This window comes from Cyrtonyx montezumae, unplaced genomic scaffold (assembly GCF_038088225.1).
Source record: "Cyrtonyx montezumae isolate F1298 unplaced genomic scaffold, pur_monq_1.0 scaffold_14, whole genome shotgun sequence".
Classification (NCBI taxonomy): Eukaryota; Metazoa; Chordata; class Aves; order Galliformes; family Odontophoridae; genus Cyrtonyx; species Cyrtonyx montezumae.
The window spans coordinates 2,281,876-2,304,876 of NW_027071870.1; the positions used below are offsets into that span (position 1 = coordinate 2,281,876).

At 39.3% G+C, this 23,001-nt stretch overlaps 1 protein-coding gene across 1 annotated transcript in view; it reads left to right on the forward strand.

Moving 5' to 3' along the window:
* The window catches only part of CALCR (calcitonin receptor), a 58,747-nt gene that overhangs the window by 13,872 nt on the left and 21,874 nt on the right, over nucleotides 1-23,001 (forward strand). Inside the window, exons 4-6 of the mRNA XM_065731559.1 lie at nucleotides 2,953-3,065; nucleotides 7,357-7,448; nucleotides 14,034-14,160. Of these exons, the coding sequence (XP_065587631.1) occupies nucleotides 2,953-3,065; nucleotides 7,357-7,448; nucleotides 14,034-14,160 (332 nt within the window). The remainder of the gene's footprint in view (nucleotides 1-2,952; nucleotides 3,066-7,356; nucleotides 7,449-14,033; nucleotides 14,161-23,001) is intronic.

Sequence of the window (23,001 nt, forward strand, 5' to 3'; positions counted from 1 at the left end):
AAAGATATTTGTTACATATCAGTGGCTGAGTTGCTTTTTATGAAAATTGGATTCATAAAAGCATCATTGGTGGTACAAGTGGTATTACATGCAAAACTATTATTATTGGTTAATCTTTTTAGACACCTCATTATTCCAGTAAAACTGCCATTGTAGACTGGATTGTGTCATCCTTTTTTCCCAAACAGCTCTTGAAATGTCTGCTCTTTATAGCTAACTACAGATAGCCTGCACAACTGCCTTTGAGAAGGTGTGTAACTTTAAGGTAGCTAAAATCAGATGATATGAATCCCACACAGTGCCACTGTTCTTCCTTTCTGAATGGTGTGATGCTCAATAAATTACCCTATCCAAGCTGACAGCTTACAGATGGAGCCTAAAAATTTGTGTTTATGGAGTATTTCAATAATCTTGAAGTATAAATTTCCACTTTCCATTGCTAGTATTGTCTTACTCATCCTTATACACTTGAGTTAGGGCTTACTACAGATTGTTCTGGTTAGTATGAAATAGAACATGTTCCCAGGTTCCTAATCATGTACCTGCTACTGGACTCTCAGAGAAGAACTTTCAGTAGAGCAGTGGTTGGGTTACATACTCATGGCTTCATTTCTTCATAAAATCAGAGATTTTGAAGAAATGTTCTACTAGTTTAAGATAGTGGAATGGGCAGTATGAAGGTACAGTAATTACCCACATATCGGGCCTCATATTTCAAATTAAAATTAACACTGTGAAAATTCTTCAACAAGCTGTTCCACTGACTAAACACATTGCATCTCAGGGACACCACAGGTGAAGGACACACAGTTACCTAACCTGATCCTCCTTGTTTATGATCTAACAAAAGCAGTGAGCAGAAATGTGAAAAACTGTCCCTCGATTCATAAACTTTAGCCTGCACATTTTGTCAATCTAGCTAACATTTTTTAATTAAATATTTTGAAAAGGCACATAATGTGTTTAGTGGGTGTATCACAATTGCACGTGCTGATAACGCAACCCCATATCATGGGATTCTGATCTCCTAGTTCTATTTTCTGACAACATTACAGTAGGAAATCGCTGGGCTGTGGCAACTTCCAAAGTAGTATCAGTTGCGTTTATCTGGCTTCAAGGAAAAGTATGAAGCAACAGATTTGTCTCTGACTTACAAAGGCTACATTAAACTTAGGCAGCATGCCTACCTAGGCATTATAGTGCAGAGATGATAGATGGTATTATCATCATGCCCTATAGTATACTAACAAAAGCCGCTCATTTTGCACAGTCTATGGGATAGCAGGTACAATGTTTGTACACTGTGTTCCACAGTAGAGCAACCATTAATCTTCAGTCTATGACTGAACACTTTTTCCAGCTTTAGGTAATATCTGGCAAGGAGTACAACGAGAACATTGCTACACAGGCAGCCTGTGATTATCTGCATGCGGCAGAGATGGGAGGCTGAGATAGCATGTACTGTTCCTCTTTGTATTGCTAATGCACGTATTGATTTTCAGCAAGTCCCTCGAAACAATGATTTGAAGCTCACAGTAATTCCAAAAGTATGCTGTGTTCTGGAGGATCATCTTTTTTATGCAGTGGTACTATACAAAGTGCATGTCTAGTCAGAGGAAGATAGCTCAGTCCACCTACTGCTTACCTTGCCAGCAGAATCAGCTGCTTTTCTCAGCATGTAAAGGGGGAATAGAAATCTTCCAAGTTACTAGAACCATTAATCATCAAAGCTGACTAAGAAAAAGAAATGCAAATTTTGAACACACAAAATGAAAATGTGTCTGTTCAAACAGTAATTGTCTCTTTAAAAGTAAATTGGCTGGAAATGATGATAACCTATGGAGAAGGTCAATAAAATTATGAGGCTACAAGAGAAAAAGAGATGTCAAGACAGACTTTTTAGACTGCCAAAAAACTCAGACTTGAACTACTGTGTGTTTCATAAATAAACAACTGTGTCACTATCTAAGAAAACATCAGATAGTTTAAGCTTCTGATTGTAGCTGCTTTGGTTGCACAGGCGAGTTTTCCACTGACTCCCCTTTGGCTAGCACTTGGGGAAAAGCCAAAGGAATTAGTCCAAGATTGACAGGTGATTAAAAGTGACTGTACCCCTGCATCCATGATTTCATAGTCAGAAATGCAGATGCATTCAGGAGGATGCCTGCACAGCACACATCTGTGCTCCCAGACACCCCGCTGAGCTATCCCAGTGGTGATGCTCCTGCAACAGAAAGACAATTACAACAGAGCATAGATCTGGTGAGCGCTGGAGCGCGTGCCAGAGTCTCCTATGACAGAGATGCATAGAGAGCTCAAATGGCACATCAGATTATTTATGCTCAGAGCCTATTCATCTCTGTGTTTGCAACCTCAGCGGCACATCAGTGGCGATCCTGCCCACTGCTGGCACAGAGTTTGGGCAGACTCTTCCACCTGTCTGTGCAGATGACACCACTGGTGTTGGGACTGTTGCCATCACCAACACCTGGGCTCCAGTTCATATACTGCTCACTGCCCTTTCACTACACATCTCCTTTAACTAATTATTTCATTATTCCCCATAAAACATGGAACCCTACTGCACAACTTGATTTATTAGTGTCTGTGGAGGGATACTGGCACCTCGCTGGAGTGCCAGTTTGAACAAGTTTCAACAGCCTCTTTAAGTGAATTATTAACACAGAAATCATTGCATCTGAGTGAAGGTTGGATATATATACTCTATTGCATTCATTCAAGACCAACGGGAGACAGATAAATAACAACTGTGATGTCAGATAAATCTCTAATTAAAAAAAATAAAAAATAAGAATGTATATTAATCACCCAAGTTGAAAATTCTTTGGATTATGTTACACAGGCTTTTTGTTTCTGAACTGTAATTCTTTTTAATGGATTTTTAATGTGTAATATGTTAACATAATTATTATTATTGCACTTTACCATCAGAAAGAGCTTCAAAATACTGTGATGAAACTGGAAACTGGTTCCGCCATCCTGAGAGCAACCGAACTTGGTCCAACTACACTCTGTGCAACTCTTTCACCTCTGAAAAATTGAAGGTATGCTACAGTTAAAAAGACAGTTGTCTTGGAATGGCTTTTGGCTGGGCTAGCGGGAGGCACATATGAAGCAGGTCAGAATCGTCTTCATTTTTTAATTTTATTTGTTGCACAGGAGTTGAATAGCATTGACTTCCTAATTTTAACTTATTAAAAGATTAGATCTAATACGTTTGCTACAGGCTGGATGATTTAGTGGCCATTCATGTCATCAACTTCACTGTATTTTAAATACATTTTTTAATTCCTCTGCTTTTCTCCTGATTGTCCAACAGTTACATAATGATCCTTCAGAATTTAAGATTTGTTTTCTGTAACCAGAATCTTAATGGCTGTTGATAACTTCTTTGCAGGACTGGAAATCCTAAAATAGGTTAAGATTATTTTTATAAGCAAAGAATATCACTCGTTACTCACTCCCTTTGAATAGAAACATTTATGAAGATACCATTATGCCAGAAAATTCTACAAACCTGAACACATTTATATTTAATAGTTTAACTAAAATCAGTGTGACTATTTACACTAATAAATTAAGCATTTGAATCAACGTTTCCAAAATTGAGTTGCTAAGCTGAAAGAGGAGATCAAAGTCTAAAAGCAACAGAAAAAAGGAGAAAGAAATCCGAGAAAAGCTTTTAAAAAAGAATTTAGGTAAGCTCATGAAAATAAACATATTTCTCAAATATGAACAGAGTTCCAGGAAAATCTGATTACAGATTTGTGACAGAATAATTTGTGACTCTTTGGAATTACAGCAGGGAAAGTCAGAAAGTGATTTGATTTGGGGTTTGTCTTAGAGGATCTTTTATAAAACAGCCAAAAACCCGTATGTGGTTATAGTTAGAAATGATCCAGCATAAAGGGCTTTGGAAAAGTCTACTGGACTAAGCAGGAGTTGAATTCTAAAAGTTTTTGCAGCATGAGAAATCATCACAGTAAAATGGGGCTCACCTATGCAACAAAGAGAGTAATAGTAAGAATCTGAGCTCACAGAGACATTAAATGCAAGCACCATAAAATACCATTTTTCCAGATGTTGGCCCATGTAGAGAGGCAAAAAAATGTAGTTCTGTTGCCTATTATCCATGCCTTCCAGAAGAAGAATTTTGAATATTGTTCAAGAAAAGTGCAGATAGAACACAACGGAAAATTATACGTCCCTTGAGATTCTTCTGAAACAAAAAAAAATAATGGAAAATGCAGAAAGAATGTATCTTTACAGAAATACCAAGTTGGATTGTGACCTTCAGTCCAAGTCTTCAAAAACCAAGAGTATGTTTCATTTCTAGAGTATTTTCATGTAACTATAGAGAGTCTAATTAACTGAGTAGAAGATATTTCTATTTGAGACTTCTCTTTCCTCAAGAGAAGAACACTAGAGGAACTTGGGAGGAAGAACATTTGAGTGTTTCTATTTCAAGTATTCTAAACCCACAAAAGTGCGTGAAATAAAAATTTGGTGAGTCATTATAAGCCCTGTACATAAGAAGGGCCATCAGAGTCTGCCATTTCAAGGAGCGCAGAGGTTAATAAAATAGTTAATTGCTTGTTGAAGCTAATTGGAAATAATAATTTGCTGTATTTTGGAGATGAATCACTTAAAAAACAGATCTCATCCGGTTCCTAAAAGTGCAGTAATAGACCATAAGCTTTATTACCTGAGAGGTCAGTCCAATCTGATCCGTCTTCATTGTTGTATGTGGAAAGCTTTTTTGAACAGTTACCATAGTAAGTTTGCATGGTGTAATCACAAAAGCTATGCTGAGCCCTAGATATACCTTTGAACTGATCTAGCAGTTGTATACTAAAAGGTGGAGATTTTGTGTTATCAGAAGTCCTTTGGGGTGCACATGATCTTGCATGCAGCTATCTGGAATCTTTTGCTATTTATAGCTGTTATGTGCTAAGGGTTGTATACAGGAGAGGCAAACAAAACATCTATGAAAATTCATCTATAAATTAAATCTAGGCTTTCAAACTCTATCAGTCTAGTATCATATAGCCACCTCTTATTATGCAATGAAGGAAATATCACATGCACACAGGTAAAACCTCTCCCACTTCTCCATATTCAGAAATCTATCTTCTCAATATTCAGATCTGCCCTCTCTGGGGTTGCTGGAGCTCTCAGAAAAATAAAAAATAAAACAAAAACAAAAAAACTTTTGAAACATTTGTGGTCACAAGAATGTTGTGTTTGATCATTGTGGAAGGAAAGTAGGAGATCTTGAATATGTGTGGTTAATGTGCATGCTGAGGGACAGTTGTGTCATGTCTACATAGCCAGGACGGTGTAAATGTGACTTTGTTGTAAATACGAACCAGGACACCGCATCTCTTATGTTAATGAAAGCAGGATCTGATTCTGAAGTCATGAAATCTCTGCAGAATAAACTATATGGGAAGATGTGCACTTGTGCTAAGAATAGCTTTGTTTTCTGAATTTTATTCATATCTGTTTTCAACTGTGATACTCAATTAGCTTGAAAATGACAAAAAAAATGTGACTGGCAAAGCACAGGGCTATGGAAAACAATTGGAAGCATGCCAGATACTAGCTGAATGTGTCTGAAATGAAAGAGTTGCATGAAACATGTCTTCTCCTTTTATTCTTCTTTCTTTGCCAAAAGGACACAAAAGATGCAAAGAGGGAGTGATAAAGAAACCATGCTCAAAATGCTGCACAGGTACTTACAAGCTTTTCCATAGAGGAGGATGGTCATAAAAAATTCATCTAATCATTGAAAAAGGAAGATTGCCCATGCATAACAAAAGAAAAATGAATGAAATAGTGGTGAAAATAAACCCAGCAGAGGAAGCTTCTATCTAGTCATTTTTCAAGACAGGCTGATATTATATTAGTGCTTTCAGAAAAAATGGAACAGTGAGGCTTGGCATGCCATTAGCCTCCTGCAGTATTCTGACAGCTAGATGATGCTTAAGAGCTTGGCTGAGACCATTGTATGACATTTAAATACTGCAGCATTCAGATGCCAAGGTGCTGTTCTGTGATTTTGCTTCACTGTTGGCACACGAAGTATGGTTAGGCCTATCATAAATTTTGATGATATTAGTGAACTCCTGGTTATCTGGTTATACGCAGTGTTTTCACAATGATAACAAGACTAGCCAGTTGCCCAACAGGGAGGCTCACTTTAGGGCTGCAACCAGAATTGTCATGGGGTGTCTTGCTGAAACGTGGTTGGAGCTCCTGAGTAGTTCTCACCTCATCTACTACTTTCATGACTTCTTGAACTTGAGTCATAAGCCACCAAGACATGTCTCCTCCAAATGGAGAATCCTGGGATTTGCACCCACATGTTATAACACAGTCACTCTATCTCCTCGGTTATTTTAGTTGTCTTTTTTTCACCTTCTCCAGCTCTGCTGTGTCCTTCTTAAAGTGAGGAGACCAGAAAGCTGTGGGATGTAAGTTTTAAGCAGAGACAAAATTATGTTCTACCTCCAGGGCTGTTCCTGATGTTCTATGAAGTTTTCTAGACTCTTTGGCTATCGTTACAGGCTGAGTCAGCAATTCAGAGACCTGGCCATGACTACTTCAAGATCTTGGTCCTCAGTTTAATTGCTGGTTTGAATTTCAGCATTATGTAAGAAGAGCTTAGATCACTTGTCCCTGCTTTTATCTTTGTTGAAGTTCACATGGTGTCTTCTTGTCCCCTCTCTTAGTTATGTGAAGGGTCTGTTAGTGTTCTCTAAAAGAGCCAAGTATGATCTAGAAACAGAGATTTCATAACATCCTCACATCTTCAGGTCATTAATGAATACGCTGAACAAAAAGCCAGCCCCAGTATCTGTCCTAAGGTCACCTAACTGACTCGTCTCCATCCAAAAGTGACCATTAAGCTTTTACTCCCTGCTGCTTAAATGGCTTTCAGACTATAAAACCTCTCTTCCAATCCTGTTTTCTTCAATGTTTTTTTGGTGTGGAAACTTGCCATAGGCTTTTTGAAAATCCATATGTATTATGTCTGCTGTGCTCTCCTAGAGCTTGGGAAACTTAGTTATGCATAGTTTAGGCAGAGATCCTGCCAGTGAGTTCAGTGCAGCAGAAAAAGATCAACTTATGTAAGAAACACTTATCTTGTCTTTGGACCTTGAGTTATGCTATTTAATGTAATGCTGCTATTAAAAGAATATTGCAAAAGAACCTGTAAAAGAAAAAAGATACAAAATAGGAGGTTGATTTTTTTAGATTCTTCCTTAATGAGAAAAGAAATGAGTGCCTGCAAATTGTTCATGTTTGCCTTTTCTTTCTGTTAAATTTCAGATGGCGTTCATACTTTATTATATGGCGATCGTTGGCCATGCTTTGTCTATAACATCCCTGTTGATTTCCTTGGCAATTTTCTTCTATTTCAAGTAAGTGTTTCTTACAAACACTCTCTCTTCTTTCCATGAGGGATCTCATGTGGTAACTAAAGAAAAACTTGTAAGGGAACATGGACAACTCTTCTGAGTGACTTTTTATATAATGCTGATTGAACAAAAAGCATCAGCACAGGGTTCTCTTGCCACTGGGACATCTTCCAAAGATGTGTAGCCAAAATTATGATGTTAGATTTTTCAAAAGTGGTGTGAAAGTGCCATCCGTAGGGAAATGGTGTAACTGGAAATCTGGTAAGGCCATCATTTACCAGTTCCTTGGGGAGCATGTCCAGCCCATAGAAGTAGCAGTGACTTCACAGGGCAGTGATTTGAAGCCTCCCAGCTCCCAGAGGACAGGAATACCATCATCAGTTGCTGAGGGACTGATCTGTTGACATTTGTAGGTGCTTACAGAACTCATCACTAAGGATGAATCTAGCAGAGTGCAGCCTGTCATTTTCATTAAAAGGAAAAACAATAATGTTTTATACCTGAACTTCAGAGGAGGCTGAATTGATATTCACTGAAAGTGTTGCAACTACCATCTGGTAACTTGACTATGCATTTCAGTCTTGTCCTTTAGTGAACCTGTCTTCACACTATTACAGCAGCAAAGGAGTAGTGGGAGCTCAGATTTGCCCTCAGACATCTAGCCACAGTTTCAGTCACTATCAGTAGCGAGGGGCTGTCTGGAAATAACCTTCCAGTTTCACCTCAGGGAACTGCTGATCACTAGAAGACACCAAAGCCAGTACATTTCCAGCAGATTAAGGGCTCCATTTTTACTTTGTTTTCAAATCAAATGAAAAGTTGATCTATCTAGACATATCTAAATCACACTCTAGACAAAGAGGATTTCTCAGTAGCAGTGTAAACATGACACAGGGAGATCACTGCGGGGAAAATATTGGAGAATAACTGCTGGACAGGGTCCTGAGCTATTGTACATCCAGAGCTATGCTGACTCACATAAGATATATTCTTCTCCAAGCTTTTAAGCAATCTTCTTAAGGTATATCAATTTAAGGTGTATAACATTACAGTAAACTGCAAGCCTCTGGGAATTCAGAAACTGGGGTTATTATCTCCATTCAGATACTTTGAAAAAATGACTCAGATGAGATTGCATTATCTTACTGCTTTAACCAAGTTGCATACATTACTTGCAGTCAGCAGACAAGGCCGTTACTTTATGACCAGAGGTAGAGAAGTGCTCACCAGCTGCAGAATATATCTGAAGATAGCTGTAAGGTAGTCTAAAAGGACAAGTGACGTTTTCTGAGTTGATTGGATACAGACTTGTTCTTTTCACAATCTTATGTGAAGGGATTAAGAAAGAATAGCTATGCAATAATGGCAACCTATGGTGATTAAAGTCCATCACGGTTGTTAATATAAAGAGTGTATGTTTTAGAGCCTGCAAGAAAATATTTGAAGCTAAAGTTGTCAATTATGTAAGAACACAAATAGGCCCACATCAGAGAAGCACTAAGCTTTTTCAAAAGTCCTTGATGAGCATTCAAAGAATTTTTCACTTCTTTTATCATCATTCTCATAGAAAGAAATGCAATATTCTTTAGTGTCGCCATCGATCTATTTCAGAAGTTCAAAGACAAGTATGTAATCCAAAAGTGTAGAATACTTCTAGACATAGTTATCTTTGCAGCAGACAGATAAAAGAGCATGACTTTTATAGATAGGTCACAATTTATTATTTGTTTTTATTTTGTTGATGTTTCTATAAAACTTAAAGTCAAAAAAACCCACCCATCAAATCTGTCAACTTGGCACTCAAATATAACAAATACACCAAATACATATTTTTTTTCAGATTTTAGTGACTGTGATAGTAACTTTGAATTATGAGCAGTTTCTAAATTAGAAGTAGCATTAACTTAAAACAAAGGGTATTTCTGTAATCATTGGACTTTGTGTCACCAGTAAGTCCAAGTAATCAGAATGAAGTACACTCAGTGCATATTGTCATGACCATTTACTTATAAACATTTCGTATGACTCTTGTAGTGCAGAGGTTTTATATGTCTAGACTAAATGGCATTTTTTAAGTATCTTGGAACTCATAGATTTAATGTGTTGCATCATAACTGAGTAACTTCAGTACAGCATGAAATGCTTTAAATGCTGTTTTTTAAGATAACATCAACTTCATTAACTGAACTTCTAAGATGTGTGTTTTGGCTGCAAATACAAAATGAAGATTTATAGAATCCATCTTTACATAGTAAACACAAAATTCCTGCTTAAATGTATACAGCAATTGTAGAAAATTGGGGTTAAAAAGATGCTCTTGCTGAACCTCTGCCTCTAGAAAACAAGGGATGGTTGTCTGATTTTAACAATCTGCAGTGAAAGTTGCTCCATAAGACCCCAGATACTTGTTCCAGTGCTTAAATCAATTGTATTCTCAAAGCCCCTGTATTATTTAACTCAAATTTTACATGAGAGACCTTAGCCTATTTCTGATTTCAACCTTGATTTATATTACCTTTACAGTCTTTTCTGAAAACTCACTCCTTATGTCTTATGAGAGATCCATGTACAAATCTGGGAAATATATCTGTTAACATGTCAAATATTATGGGTTAATTATTCCAAATACATACCAGTCAATAAAATCAAGAGAATAGCTGAATCTTTTGCATCTTTTTTGCAGAGGACTTAATTCCTCTTTGAGATGGTAAAGAAATGGTATATCTACACGAAAATGCAGAGAAACAGAAAACAGTGTTTCTAAGGTGAAACAGAAGAATGAAATTATTTTTAATGAGAGTAAAATAAAGCAACCATACTGAAGGAAGTTTCAGAAGAGAGGTTAAGATACTCTGTAAGTCAGGTGAAAAACAATGAGTCAGAGAACAAGGGGACCTGGATATTCTGAATGAATTCAGTCAGACTCCAAATAATTTTACTGGTGGGAGCAAAGCAGAAATGTGGTAGGATTGAGTTTTATATTTTGGGATTCATAAACCTATGGATATATTCAGACTGTGTTCTTTCTAATAAACATTGTCTTAGTAGTGTTACATGAATCTTCTGCCTAGTTACTTCATCTGCTGCTGATCCCTGAACAAGTTCACCATGGATGAGATTAGGGGGTCCATACACTCTGGAAAAGAGTATGCTTAGTAATCTGTGAAACCTATGAAACAGGAAATGCAACGGTTGGATTTTGCATTAGCTGTAACAGGAGTCTGTAAGATTATAGGCTCAAAGTAGTTGAATAAAAAATATGGGTTATTAATTCTGGTAATTTCCAGAGGGTCAGTTTGATGAGTGGCTGTGATAACGTGTTAATGGGGTACAGAGATAATTAGAGATTGCCTAATGATCTGCTTAATTCCCATCTCTTCCAAGAAACAGAGAACAAAACCAGTTACAGTAGTACATTGAGAAAACTGAGATCTGAAATCTTCTGGCCAGGCTCCAGTGCTCTTTGGAAAGGATTTGGTTAAAATGTCTACCCACAATGGTCCAGAAAGATCATTCCATTATTCTGGGACCTTGCAGTGAGCAAGGCAGGCTCAAGTTGACTCAGAGTGATCTCTGAATCACTGACTACTCAATCCTGACCATTCCCAGGCCACGCTGAAAGACTCATCTGACAACAGCCTTCCTGACAGCAGTATGCCTCCCTCTCTCCTCCTCATCTGCTTACCCTTTCCTTTCAGTGACTAATCAGTAACACAAATATTACAGGAAGAAGTAGAAAAAGGGATCAAAACAAAGCATCGCAAAATGAGAGAACAAAGAAGAAACCAAAATAAAATCATAAGGAAGTACGAATAAAGCAGTATGGGAGTATTCTTATTACCTTCAGCAGTCTTCTCCTATCTGGATATGGCAGTGATAGATTGTTTCACCTTCAGTAGAAGGCAAGCTGTCAATTAGATGGTCAATCAAACAGTAAGAGATGGTCTCGGAGCTGTACGGTAGCCTTTGATGTAGAGGTGTCAGAGCTTGCAGAAGTTTCTGTTTCAGAATGTGAGGAAAAATTCTTCCCATTTACAAGCAGTCTTTCCTGACATAAATTTATTCTCATTTGAATTTGAAGTATCTAAATTCATAATTATCTGGCATCACAGATAATTATGTCAGGAGGCAGAGTATTCATAAAGCAGAGTGCCCAACAGTTATATGCATCCTAACACTATTCCAGTATTTTTATAGTTGCGGACTGAGATGCCATTGTCTTACATGATAAAATGCAAAAGGAAAGAAGGGACACCTGGCTGCAAATCACTTCCAAATTAATTATTAAAACAAAGATATTGTTGTGAATATAACAGGAGTACAGTAAGTTTAGGCCTGTAAGAGCAACAGATGTTGTGTTGTGAAGGTACCTGGCAGTGTCATTGTTGGCAAGGCTTCCCAATGAAACTGAGAAAGAATGATGTATGGAAGGATCAATTGTAAAAGCTTGTTGTGAGTTTTCTCCAGGAAGGACGTGGTAGAGAACATGAAAATAATGGTTTGAAATCTAAACAAGTGGCTAGGAGATGGAAAATAACTGACTGGGTTTGAAAATCAGTGTTCTCAATATTCACGATAGAGGAATAATGACAGACTCACAGAATAGATCTCTGAAGAAAATAGTGCCAAAAATGCCTTGGATATCAATATCATAAATGCTGTAGAAAAGTGGAGGTAGGAACTAAAAAATATGGGTGCCTATGTGTAAATAGGAGGTCCTATCTGTTAAAGGAAGTATAGGAATCATAGGAAATAATTAAAACACAGGACAAATGTGCAAATCATAGTCCAATTTTATAGAGAAGTATGATTGGGAAAAGACAAGAAAAGCAGGGAGGAATGACAGGAATGAGAGTGGAAGCCCACATACGTGGCAGGGACTGTCGCAAAGGACTGACTGTAGTGGCAGCCACATAGAGAGGTAGCTGGAGAGACATCTCTGCATCTCTGTGGCCATTGACTGCTCTAAGTGATGGGGAAATCTTGACTGACTGAGAATGGGATGCATGTTATCAGGACAGCAAGAGAAAGACAGAGGGTATACTGTACATCGTAGTGTCCCAAGACAAGTGGAGCCAGTGGTGTTGACGAAGTGTAATGACAGAGAGTGGGGAGGGAGAAGGAATCAAGACCAGACAAACACTACTAGGGCAGAGGAGCAAAAGAGGAACATAAGGCTTGATTTGTGATTGGGGCAAAAACAATTGAAATAAGCACAAGAACACAGTGTAGGATAGGTCAGTCCAAAGAACAGTCTTTTTTCCCCAATATTCTATCCTATAGGAGGTCAAACTGAAGGTACTCCTAGCCCCATGTCTGGTACTCAACAGTTGTCAATAGCTAATAATATCAAATCAGGTCAATTGTAAAGAGATTCTCTTCCTTCTAGCCCCAGGGACCTCCATCTCATAGACATCCTGAACCAAGGACGTTGTCTTCGTGGGTAAAGTAGATCAACAGTACTAGTGAGAACTGCAGGATGATGATGACCGTAACAAGCAAAGCAATCTTAGCTAAAGGAAGAATTCCATCCAGTGACTCACAGAAAAAGTGTATGGACAACTAAAGATATGTGGCAGGTCACCAAGGAGGAAAAAAGAAAAGAAAAGAAATAAAACAAACAAATGAATGATCAGAAAGGAGTTCTCTTTTTAGAAAAAGTGCATTTTGCCTTAACTTTCACATACAGAGCATCTGAGAGTCACAGCCAGCACACAGCTCAAGGCTGTGAAAGACTTGCATGCCTCAGCAAGAAGCAATATTTGCTTGTCTTAGCTATTCCTTACCTGCAGGTTTCACCAGCTTTTTTTCAGTGATCGCTGAGAGCAGAAATCACATCATTATCTAACAGCTTCAGGATCATTTTTCTGTAATCAGCTCCAGAGGTGTTCTCTGCTCAGGGGTGGCCAAGGAAATGGCCTGAGGTTTTTGGTAGGAATTTGAAAGGGCAGGTGGTTCAAGATGGAAACTGAAGTCATGATTTAGTTGCACAAGAATTTTGTAACCTTGGGAAATTCTGCTACCCACAATAGCAGAAATCCCACCACCCCCCATGTTGTTGCTCCCTCTGAGCGGGAAAACAACTTCTTCAGCTGGTGTCAGAAACATGCAGGATACCAACCCAAATCCCCCTGAAATTTAAGGGTATTCCCACACAACGTTCTCACCGTCAATTCCTAAAGCAGCAAATAGTATTCATTAGAATACTTGAGAAATTGAGTCTCCAGGGAACAGTTACTTATCAAGCAATAGTCCTAATTTTTGCTACTTGTATAATGTGCTTCTAATAATTCTCAGGGTTCTGCTTCACCACTTAATATCTAGATTACCATGAAATACAGAAAGGCATCAAGGGATGAGAATGTAGCTGGATGGCTCTTTGCAACATGGCTAAAAAGCATGTGGTACTAAACAGGTGTAAAAACAAAACAAAAAAAATTGTCAGAGGTTATGGCTGCAATGCAAGGCATGTGTTTTCCAATTATGCCTTGCCAAAAGGCATTCTTGAGAAACTATTGCCAGAAAGAGCTTGTTAAAGTGACTTCAGGAGAAAAATACTAATTTACAACATGCTCCATTTTTTTTCAGGAGTCTCAGCTGTCAAAGGATAACTCTGCATAAGAATTTGTTTTTTTCTTATGTGCTGAACTCCATGTTTACCATTGCCCACCTCATCATTGTTGTGCCTAACCCAGGCCTCGTGAAAAGGGATCCTGTAAGTATGACTCCTTCTTTCTGTCTTTACACTCAAAGAAATAAAATTATATGGCAATATCAAAACAAGGCATGCCCATTCACCAGTTAATGATAGCCAGGTACAAAAAATTCAGATTCTGAGAATTGAACTTGCTCAGATCTTTCATCCAGCAGTAAAAAGCTATGAATTTAGTACCAGACAGAAAATCCTCAGACTTACTCCAGATTGCCTGTTCATATAATATTTGTATCAGATCCCCACAGCTCTTGTCAGCAACTGTTTGGCATTTCACAACAAAGCCTCACAAGGACAGATGCTTGGACTGCCCAACTGCCATTTCTCAGTAGCATGCATGATGGAGAAGGGCAAGGATGAAGAGGGATATAACTTTCTCCAGTCCCCTCCCTGCAAAAACCTGTTCACTGTGTTCTTTCTTAGGAAGTGGTAAATCGGAGCAATAACTTGGTTCAGTCCTATCAGAAAGTGGCATAACCTGAGCCAGTCCTCAGGTGACAAATATGCATGGCAGATCTGTTACCCAGTCTGGCCGTGCTCTCTAAAAGAGACATTGCCTTGAGCCTGCAGCCTTGGCTGATGTGAAATTAGCTCAAGCCTGGGAATCTCTCAAGTTTTGTCACAACACCAATCAGCTTGTCTTCTAGTAAGGTCGTTCAATTATGGCCCCAACTGTTTATCTGCTTCTAATTTTATGAAAGCAATTAAACATTAGCACTTGATATTATCTGATCACTTGTGTGTCTCTCAGACATGCTCCCAGTTAAGTAAGCTAATTAAAGCCGGAAATATATAGACTGAAGAAAAAATCACCAGTCACAGACACCATCTGGAGGTTAAAAAAATAAAACAGCAGAAGAATAATTAAAACATCACACTTCGTTCCTCCTTACTGCATAGCATCATATTGTACATATATTGTGCAAGAGAAGCAGTGGAAATACACCTGATATTTGAAGATACAAAGTTGGCAGTTAGTGTAGCACCGAAATGGAAGTAAGAATGGAATGGAAGTATCTTGGGGTTAAAAATGATACTTCCTGGCAGCAGAAGTAAATTATCTGAAGTGGTTGAAATTAAAATTTGAGGCCGCAGCCAGAACTCATGTACTGTAAAACTTCGTTAAAAATCTGTATCCAGTGCCTTGGGACTAGATCCGTCTTTGGAGTGAAATCTTGACCCCATTGAAGTCAATGAGAAAGCTCTCAGAGGCTTCAGTAGAGCCACATTGCCACAGGACAGATGGTAGGGTGCTGAGCATCACTTCAAAAAGCCTCCACTTCAGTTGCTATGGCAACAGGCACACTAGAATTGCCATGAGCAGTCACCAGAGCTCAGAGCTTCATGGCTGCAGGCATCTTGCAGGCCACTTGCCCTAGAGAGGGTCTGGGTGGCTGAATATACTCTGATCACAAAGAAATCAGTACATGGAAGTTGTCCAAGCCAGTGCCCTTCACTGATGGGCATAGCTGAGTATAGGTGGGTTAGCAGGCCTGGCCTCATCTCTTCAGCTGTATACCGACTTAATTGCTTTGATGAACAAAGACCTTATTTTGCACTTTCTTCTTCCAAACACAATTCGCATGCGTTTGACTCGGCAGTGAACTGTTGTCTAGAATTGAGATACAAATCTGGGGCGAAGAGGAGCTGGGATCTCCTCTATTTGGTCTGCAGTCAAGTATGGAGCAAAGGTACACTCAAAGGAGGTAGCAAGATAATGTGTTTGGACTAATGTGTCTGCCAACATCACTAGAAAGTGTATTCTGGTTTTGGCGCTGATTAACAGAGCAAATTAACGCTTTCTAGCTTGTGTTTTTGTTAAACCTGCTCCATCCTCTGCTTTGTTGAGTCCATTTTAATATGTCTACTTGTGACTTCCCCTAGTGTGATGCATTTATCCACTTTCTTCCTGTATATGCCTTCTGAGCTTGACAGTGTTGTGTATTTGACTCCTACCTCAAGTATATACACTGAAATACTGAAGAATGTGGAAGGAATTTAGGGGTCACAGGTACCCCTTATTTATGGCCATACTCAGAGGTGAAGTTGATGGTATTTATTCTACAAAATAATAAATGTGTTTCCATCCCAATAGCTCCTGCTTTTTTTTATTTTATTTTTGCCTGAAGTTTCATAGCAGATTTTAAATATGCAATATCATGGGAAAAGTACTTAGAGTGACTGCATATTTATGAGGTTATAAACAAATCCATATCATTTGCAAAGAAGAAAGAACGTTCTGTTAAATAACCAAGAGAAAAGACAGGAGGAGCAAAAGAGGAATTTCAACCCCAACATCAAGACACCCACATTCTCCCTGAATCTGGATACAATAAGTGTGAGAAAATCCAAAGTATCATTTTCATGAGATAGCATAATGTGTCTTTATGCACATATATTTTGCTGCAAAGATATTTATGGTCATTCTACTCATGTAAATTGGTAAGTCAAACCTTACACATCTTAATTCCAATTTTTCCTTATTTTTTTTCCTGTTTTCTGGTTATTTAACTCTCTGTCTCTCCCTCGCTCCCTAAGATTTATCTGGAATTGAAATTACAGAAGAGAAAGATGTGAGCCCAGAGGGCCATATAAGAAGAAGAAAAAAAATAGGTTTGGGACACTTGAACAAAAAGGGCAGGAACACATACACGAATACTCAATATTTTTGCATTGAAAACTGTTGTGTAAGATAATTCTTTGCATCTTGTATCTGAAGTAGCAACTGCATTAATTATGCTGTTCCTGGAACAGATTTTGTAGGAAGGTATATCTTCTTTTTTGAGAACAAACTGCAGAAGAGTTGTCTGTGGACAACACATTATGTCTTCTGTTAGAAAGCCTAGAAATAAAATAAAACTCTTGCTGCCTAATCTTTTAATATAGCCTTGCATATCAGATCTGTTTTTTTCATTTTTTCTTACTTCACAAGACTAGTAATTTTAATACCAAATACTGATTGAGATAAAGGAAAATTGCTAATGACTGGAGGGATAACTCTGCTAATGAGAAATTGATAATTGAAACTGAATAATTGATCAGCTCCATGGGCACTACTGTGTTTGCAGATGAGACCCAAGCCAGTAATGGCTCAGTAATTAGATAGAAATTCTTCTGGAAAAGCTTCAAGAGATCTTATTGTATTTTTATCACTTTGTTGTTCTAGTGGAGAGAATACCTGCTTTATTTCTCCAGGCATTTCCTAGCCTCCTCATCTTTCATGTAACAGTTTTTCCCTTACTTCTGACATTGTGCGGTGTGAAAGTTTCACTTTCAACTTCAGTTTTGTGGAGTCCATAGCAAGGAGCAGTCTGCCACTGGAAGCTTCTGGGAGCTTTCTATAGGTTCAGCTCTTGCTGAGGTGGAAAATTCCCTGGACATGGGATATGGAATGCTGAAACCCATTCTTGCCTCCTTTTATAGATAAATTTTAAAGATTCTGAACTAGTTTGCCACTCTCCCTGCTGGCGCAGCATGTTCTTCCTCCATCTGACAAGGCCAGCAGCGTGTAGTCCCCTCCCATTCCCAAGCATTTTTAATTAATATTACAATGGGTAAAGCAATGCCACAGTAGTAGCAATATTAAAAAATACAGTACTCTTATGGACACTAGAGAACTACAAAAGGTCTCACCATTGACTAGTTCAAGTGAAAATCTTGAGTGCCCAAGCATATTAGGCTGTTATGGGAGAATAGTGGAAATAAAAAGTTGTGTGGGAAGATGAAGTTGATAAAGTAGTTAGTGTGATTTGTGGAGTTACAGCACTGTTAGCTTCCCTTATTCTCAAAGGAATGAACAGGGTATGAGAGCCAAGGAGATTCACAGCATTTCAGCAACAGTGTTATCTTCTCACTGTTGCACACAATTTTGTCTCTTACTATTTTCTGCTCTTTCCAAGGTAGGCTGGGTAGCCTTAGGGCTTTTAAAATATATGTTTTTTGAATGAGAGAGCTATGACTGACAGTGGGGAAGATAAACGACAAAAATACTGGCCTATGTCACCTATGGTTACCAGCAGTCCCCATGGGATGGAGCTCCACAGAGGATAAGGGTGCTTTGATCCTTAGAGTTGTTTCCTGTGTTGTGTTTGGGGTTGAGCTTCAGGGGGCTCCATTCTTGTCAAATTAAATTGATTCTTCGTTAAGCCATTTCCAGAACTTTCCTGTCCCTCTTAAAACATCTCCAGTGGCTTTCATCTTAGTACATTTTTTTCTGCAACCTGGTCTAGGGAGCTGCTTTGACAGGGGGGTTGGACTAGATGATCTCTAGAGGTCCCTTCCAACACCTACAGTTCTGTGATTCTGTGTGTGATTCATCCTGTTTCCAGGTAAAATATTTACAGGGATCTCTGCAACCACTGTAAGCCCAAGGAAATGACTGAAAGCTATTCTGGAGTATAATACAAATGCAAAACTCTTCAGAATGATCAAGTCTTCTTCCCACAATTAAATTTGAAGAGAATAATGCAGAACTCTGACAAATTTTCAGGCTGAAATAATATCTGCATTCATTTTAAGGCAGAGCTGTCAGTGTCTAAATGGCATGAAGCAGAGCAGTAATTCCCATCATTTTTTCCCAAGGTCTTTATATTCTTGTTTATATCCTCAAAACTCTCAGAGTAATGGAGAAAACAAAGCACTGTGTAATCCTGGTGGTGTCAGATTCACTAATATGATGTGCCATGCCATGCCAGAGGACGAAGTATGGATGATTAAAGGATGTTCACAGCATTCAAAAATTACACTCCTGTGAAGAACATTTGTGGTTTTTATGGAACAACTATATCTGGACTGAAGTCAGCCAGCCACCACCTCTGAGAAAGATCTGAACTTTCACAACAAAGTTATTCTGTTTATTTTCTGAGTTGTAAGACACCATCAGATTAACAGCTGTGTTTAGAGGGGAGGAAAAAACAATTTAAGAGAATCAGATTTATTTTGGGACATTCATTTATTTTTTTATTTTTATTTTTATTTTCCTAATTTCTTTCATATTTATTTCCCTCATTTTCCTTTCCTTTGGAATAATTCTGAAATTATATATTGCAATTGCTTTCCCTTCTTTTAAAGCAGTGTCTCTTAGGTTCAAGTACCTCAAAGCAGCATCTCAAAGAGAGGGATGATAGATTTCATGTAGACCAGCCCCAGGGTATTTTCATGTCAGAACAATCTAGCCTCCGTCAGATTCTTCAGATATTATTTCTGCAGTGTTTTCCCCTCATGTGACCTCTTATTTGGGAGTATGAGTGTTAGTTTCCTCCTTGTACTGCAAAATGCATCATGGTCCTGCAGCTGAAGGCCTCAGACCCTGGGGTTTGTTCTTAGGTTTGTGGTCTGTTCTGCAAGAAAGTCCAGGAAGACCCACAGTCTCAGCACGGATGGAGACCAAACTGCAGATTCAAATGTCCCTGTGAAAAGTCTTCCATGCTTCTGTGTTTTTACACACCTCCACTGTCTGTGGATCTTGCAGGTCCTGCCATTGTGGCAGTGAGAGGTGAGCACACCCAGGGCAGCTGATGTCAAAATCAGCACAATTTCTGCATCTTCAGTCCCACTTACCACCTTTATTTAGATTTCCTGCTTTTATTTCCTGGGGCATCCTTCTTAATGTGCAGTATGTTTAGCAGCTATATTAAGCTCATGGGATCGCCTAGGACCCAGAATAGAAATCTTACTATTCAGTAACTCACCTCGCTGCCATCATCTAACCCAGCAGTCCTCCTGCCTGGCCACAGTGACCACAAGCAGCCACCAGGGCTTTCACATGAGACTGTCATAGCAAAGCAATTGCTGGCTGTGCATGCGAGGTGTGTGGATCCACTAGAGATTTGCCCCAGCTAAGGAAACCAGTGGAGCACAAGGAGACTGTACTTTGCTCTGCCATGCTCCCTGCTTACTGCAGTGCTGAGTTCACCACATGAACCCATCAGGACTCCAGACTCATCCTGCTGGGTTCCTAGGGGCAGCCCTAGGACAGTGACTGCAGGTGGGAGCTTGGGGTGCATGGATGTGGCTGTGTTTATCACTGCCCATGATGCCTATGTCTTGGACTGGCTGCTGCTTGCAGTGTAGGCACGGGCATGGATGCTGTTAAAAATATTCCTCATTGCTTAATTTCATATTTTGCTTTCTCGTAACACAAAACCTAGGAACCCTCTAAGCAACTGTGTACATTTTGTTCTGTAAATGGTTTAAAAGTATATTAAAACATTAATCTTAGCCCCAGTCCCTGTGTGCCAGCTTTCTGACTGGAACACAGTATAATGGATGACTCATAGTAGATATATTGTATAATGGTATGACGTTCTGATAGTCCATGATTTACAGCTACAGTGCTTAACACTGCCCTGCTTTGGAAAGTCCTTTTATTGCTTATTTGTGTAACATATGGATACTGGGAATTTAAGAATATTTTCATAGAAAAGCATTCTAATAACCAGAAAAAAATGCATAAGACAGGTCAATAACCAAACTTCAAGTTACTCCTTAAACATGCTAAGAATGTCTGAGAATGCATTTTATTGCCTTCAAACTGAGTTGGAATAAATCCTGTCTGGTCTCTGTGGGGAGCAGCACAACCTCTCATCAAGAAGAGCTGCCTGCACAGGGGGGTTCTGCAGACATATAGAGAACCCACGCTGACTGATCTTCAGTGAGGGCAAACATGCTTATTTCCCTTTAAACAGAGAAATGCACAGCTATAGTGGTGGCCCATGTAGCTGGCTTGGCCGAAAATTAATAACCTTGTTTGGCCTATTCTTAGCAATTTATTTCTTGCTAATGTCAGCCTGGGGCACTTCAGTAGATGGAGAACAATTGGGGAGAGGCTTCACTGAGCACACTGTCAGGCATCCTGCCCCTATGGTGATGGGCCAGGCACTGCAGATCTGGCAAGGCTGGCTGCAAAACCCAGGGCTCACAAGTCACAGCCTGTGGCCCTTCAGTTGGGGAAGCATCATGGGAACATGGTCAAAGGGATCTGGGCATGTTGCCTTCCCTCTGCTAAAACTTAGCCTTCTCATTCTGAATTACTAGGAAGACCTGCTCAAAATCAATTAGAAGTGAATGTTGTGTTTTGTTATTATTGATGAAGGCAGTATTCTGGTTTTTATTTAATTCTGCAGTAATTATTGCCAATGCTTTGTCTCTGTCAGCCAATAACCAGGGAGAGTTTAGCAGAGAAATGGCACATAAGGTCCTTGAGTACTGTGTGCGGTTTTGGGCACCACAATAAAAGAAGGACAACAGAAAAGGGAACAGAAGAGAGGATTAGGCTGGGGATTAGGAAAAGGTTCTTCACCAGTGGGTGGTCAAACACTAGAACAGGCTCCCCAGGGCAGTGGTCACAGCCTCAAACTGCCACAGTTCAAGAGGCATTTGGACAATGCTCTAAGTCATATGTTCTGGTTTTTGGGTGGTCCTGTGTGGAGCCAGGAGTTGGATTCAGTGATTCTAATGGATCCCTTCCAACTTGGGTTATTGCATGATATTGCATCCTGTGACCTGTAAAGAGGGACTTCGCCCTAGCCAAGGACAATGGAATGCCAGCAGCACTGCCATGCAATTGAAGGGATTTGTGAAGGCAGGTGGAACTTTGGGACCCTCCTGTCAGGTCTGGAATGTTAGCGGTATTTATATTGTGCCAATAAATCCTGAAAAAAATCACAAACACCAGTTCTAGATCCTTCTCATAAAAGAATGATTTTTTTTCCCCTTTTTCTCAATGAAGTGATTCCAGCATCCTTTTGAAACTTTTCATTTCATATCACAGCTGAGGTGTTCACATGTGCTACAGAATTATTTGCAAGATTTGCTCGATAAGAAAAAATTGCCCAACCATGTTCTATTTGACCCTTTTTTTCCCCTGAGTAGTCAACTAGAATTTAGGGCCATTGCAGGCTATTTTTACAACTACAACAGTAAAGGTCTTGGGTGCTGTCCTGTAGATCTGTAACAACTTTTGTGAGCATTTGCATCCATCGGAGCATTGGGAACAATAGTAGGCATCCATCCTATTCATCACAGAACAGATCCCTTACCAGGCAGCATTCTGAAAAAAAAAGCATTTGCCTGTCCTCCTCGAGGCACAGTGGACCTGCTTTCTGAGGTGGCCACCTGGCTTTTGGGGCTTTCCTGAGAACTTTGGCATGCTTCACTACCTGGTCACCCTCCTGTGCAGCACAATGCTGTCTGTCTTCACACTGTCCAAAGGAGGAGCATTTCTCTGTCCTTTGCTGAGAAGACAGGCATACTAGATGGAGCAGTAATTACTGAGCTGCAGTGGAAAGGACCAGCTATTTCCTTCCAGCCCGCACTGCTCATTAATTAAAACTCTGCAGCTTAAGTCACCTGGTCACCTGCAGACCAAGAGCTGATGATGTTTTGCTTTCCATCATGAGTCCCAGTGGTAGTAGCAGCAGTACTGGTGCTGTGATAATCCTCTTGAGCCTTGGATTTGACCATGCTGCATATTGTGTGAGATACAGTGACATAAGGAGCTTCTGTTGAAGTTACATACATCAAAATGTACACCAAAACAAACATTTTTTTTACTCTCCAAGTTATCAAGCATGGAAGTGATCCATATATCCTATATCATCTTCCAGGTTAATTTCACTTGTTTCTGTAAGCATGAACACTTCACAAAACCTCAGAGTCCCACAGTTTTCCCAGCTAAGGCTGATGTACACTGAGATGTGTGGTTACATTTGCAATGTTTTCTTCACACCACGCTTTAATCCAGTTCTTATCAGCAACAGGTTATTCTGGTCTAAGAAAAACACTCACTTTTCATGGGAGGAAAATATTTCCATGGCAGCACTCAGCCACAGCTGAAGCCTGCTG